The 2,669-nt window shown below is 35.1% G+C and overlaps 1 protein-coding gene across 5 annotated transcripts in view; it reads left to right on the top strand.

The window, feature by feature from the left end:
- The window catches only part of ADGRG6 (adhesion G protein-coupled receptor G6), a 109,642-nt gene that overhangs the window by 81,502 nt on the left and 25,471 nt on the right, over positions 1-2,669 (top strand). For all 5 annotated transcript variants that reach the window (XM_027901106.1, XM_027901107.1, XM_027901105.1 and 2 more), the window contains one exon: positions 1,371-1,511. In XM_027901106.1, the coding sequence (XP_027756907.1) occupies positions 1,371-1,511 (141 nt within the window). The remainder of the gene's footprint in view (positions 1-1,370; positions 1,512-2,669) is intronic.

The following is a 2,669-nucleotide window of genomic DNA, read 5'->3' as shown; positions in this document are numbered from 1 at the left end:
CCCTTGTGAAAGCCCAGTTTTTCACCAGTGATGTGATCTTCTATCCTAGGCTCATCAGGGAACAGTAAACTTTTCAAGATGTATGTCAAAATATTTCCGGATTTTTTTTTTTTTTTTTTTTTTTTAAGTAGATATCAAGCAAATTTATCCATGGCAATTTGGAAAGATTCTATTTCAGTCCCCTGTGTCTTATGTTTCTTGCCAAACCTTTGACTAAGTTAGGTTTTGGTGATTCATATTATTAAATTGTTCCTGTAATATATCCATGCTTCTTTATAGAAGTCTCTTCCACTCCCACAATGCCTGGGACATCTATATCACATGTTCACTTTAGTGCAGCAGAATTACCCTCTGAAAACCTGTTTTTCAGCTACATCTAGCCCTGTCAGGAGATATCTATGAACCACTTCTGACTGATCTAGCATAGTGTCTGTTATTCACAGTAAACCAGTGAATTATCTGTCAGTAACCTATGACTTTTAACTTTCTATTAGATAATGGTGCTTTTAGAATCAAACATCTGATCGTGAGAGGCATAAATACATGACTAGGATGCCTCTGGGGAACTTAGGAGTGTGAGTTTCCATATCTCACAGTAAAATTCTTAAATGCTTTTACTACAGAGCCATTGTGGGATGGCTTGTTCCACTTCCTTTGATGGCTACGGTGGCACACCTTGAGTATGTCATGGTGGGAAAGTGTGCAGTCATAGAATTGCTAATAAAATACAAGGTTGCATCCTCATTTATTTCCTACTTGCTTGTAACATCCCTGGGCCACAGTGGGCTTTTAGATGGACGACACATTGCCAGTATATATTAAACTTACATTGATGGCAGAAAGTGTCTTTTTTGTGCTATATAGATGGGTGACACTAATAATGATTTTAAGATCTCCTTTTTGTAGTAGAGAAACTATAAAAGCTCATAAGAAAATCAAATATGTGGATCAAGCCAACTAATAAATCTTAAGAAAGAAGGATTCAGAGCGTATTTTTTAGTTCTCAGCATTGTTTTCTATGAGAAAAAGTATCTTGAAGGTTACTGAAAATGATTATGACTGCTATTATTGCCATCCATTATTTCCCATTCATCATTATAGCCGTGGAGGAGTTTGTTGCTTTGTTGGTTTTATCTAATACATTTTTGTAGCAGAAGGCTGATCTCATGCTGGAAAGGTGGCAAACCTCCCAAGCCTAAAAATAAAAAATTATTTATTGCATCAGCTCTTACGTAGACACAGGTCATATTAGGGTTGATTGATTCTAGACCCATGTTTAGATATCTCTGTGTAAGGGTGTGAAGTCAGTTGTGGAAAACAGATGGTTTGGTTTTTGTTTGAACATGTTCTTCTCTTGTTTCATTTAACAGATAGATTTTGACAAGGATCAGACAAGTGCCTTTGCTTCTGTTGTTCTGCCACCAAGTTTACTGAAGAATTTAAGTCAAGATGAATTTGAAGTTATATCCAGGGCTCAGTTTACTTTCTTCAATAAAAATGGTCTTTTTCAGGTAAACATTAATGTGTTTGAAGTAATTTCAGATAGGGTGAGTCAAAGCAAGCTGGTAAAAGTTTCCTGTAGTATAATAATTTCACAGCATTGTGTGAGTTACAGGAACTAAAAGATGATACTTAATGTAAGCATTAAAGACAGTCTTATGTCCAGTGACAGTATTGTTGAAGTTCCCAAGATGGGTTTAAGTCTGTGATTTGACTGCAAATTCCTGACAAATGTAAGATAAACCTTTTCTCAGGGTAATCTGTGGAAAATTGTGTCCCAGCTTCTTATAATCAGAGTAAAGTAGCATGTCCTCTTAAAGGGCATAACTTGTGTTTAAATGCATTAATACAAGTCCTTGATATTCAGTGGAGCCAGGTTATTTTCCATCAGAAGGGAATTTGGCCTGTAACACTGCAAGTTCTGTCTTTTTCTTATAAGAATTGGTTAGTTATTATATCCAGGTGGCAACTTTATTTTCAGTTGGAAACTCTGTGCTGATGATGAGTAGCCAGAGAATTTCTGTTTCAATATATACTATTCTTTACATAGCTGTGTTCTCACAAACTCACCATATTTTCGTAGGGAATAAGGATAACAATACTTGCCCCGAAAACTAAAGGTACTCAGTTAGATTTGATTTTTTCTTTTTTGGGTCCTATCAAATAGTGATTGTAAATAGTTCCTGCATGATAGATGCCAAAAAAGTAGGAAGAGTTTGCAACTTGAAAAACAGAAAATTGAAACCATATCTATTTTGAAAAAACAAAGTTAATTAAGAAGGAAATATTGTTTCATGGTGAACTGCAGAATGTGTCTCAGAAGACTTGAGTTTGTTTTCGCATCAGCATTTTAAGTGACCTTTGGCTCTTTGCATCCGCAGAACTCTGTAGTATTGTATTGTCTCTATATTATCGTTTTTATTGGCAGTGTATCCAGATTCATCAGATAATCTAGGCAAGTTGCCTGCTGAAGTACACCCCAAAGTACCTTTAACTATTTTAAATATGTAATTTTAGGCCTGCTTTTGAGAAAAACAGGATTGATATCTTTAATTAAAAAAACCAGAAGTATACAGATGGAGTCTTGCCACTATAGCATAAAATCATATAAAATTAACATGTGTCCTTAGTAGTTTTAGAATGTGTTTCTAAGTGATATTTAATAAGCC

The sequence above is a fragment of the Empidonax traillii genome, unplaced genomic scaffold (genome assembly GCF_003031625.1).
Source record: "Empidonax traillii isolate 1590-97213 ecotype Southwest subspecies unplaced genomic scaffold, ASM303162v1 scaffold762:size303542, whole genome shotgun sequence".
NCBI classification, from domain to species: Eukaryota; Metazoa; Chordata; class Aves; order Passeriformes; family Tyrannidae; genus Empidonax; species Empidonax traillii.
This window is presented reverse-complemented; position numbering and strand designations above follow the sequence as displayed.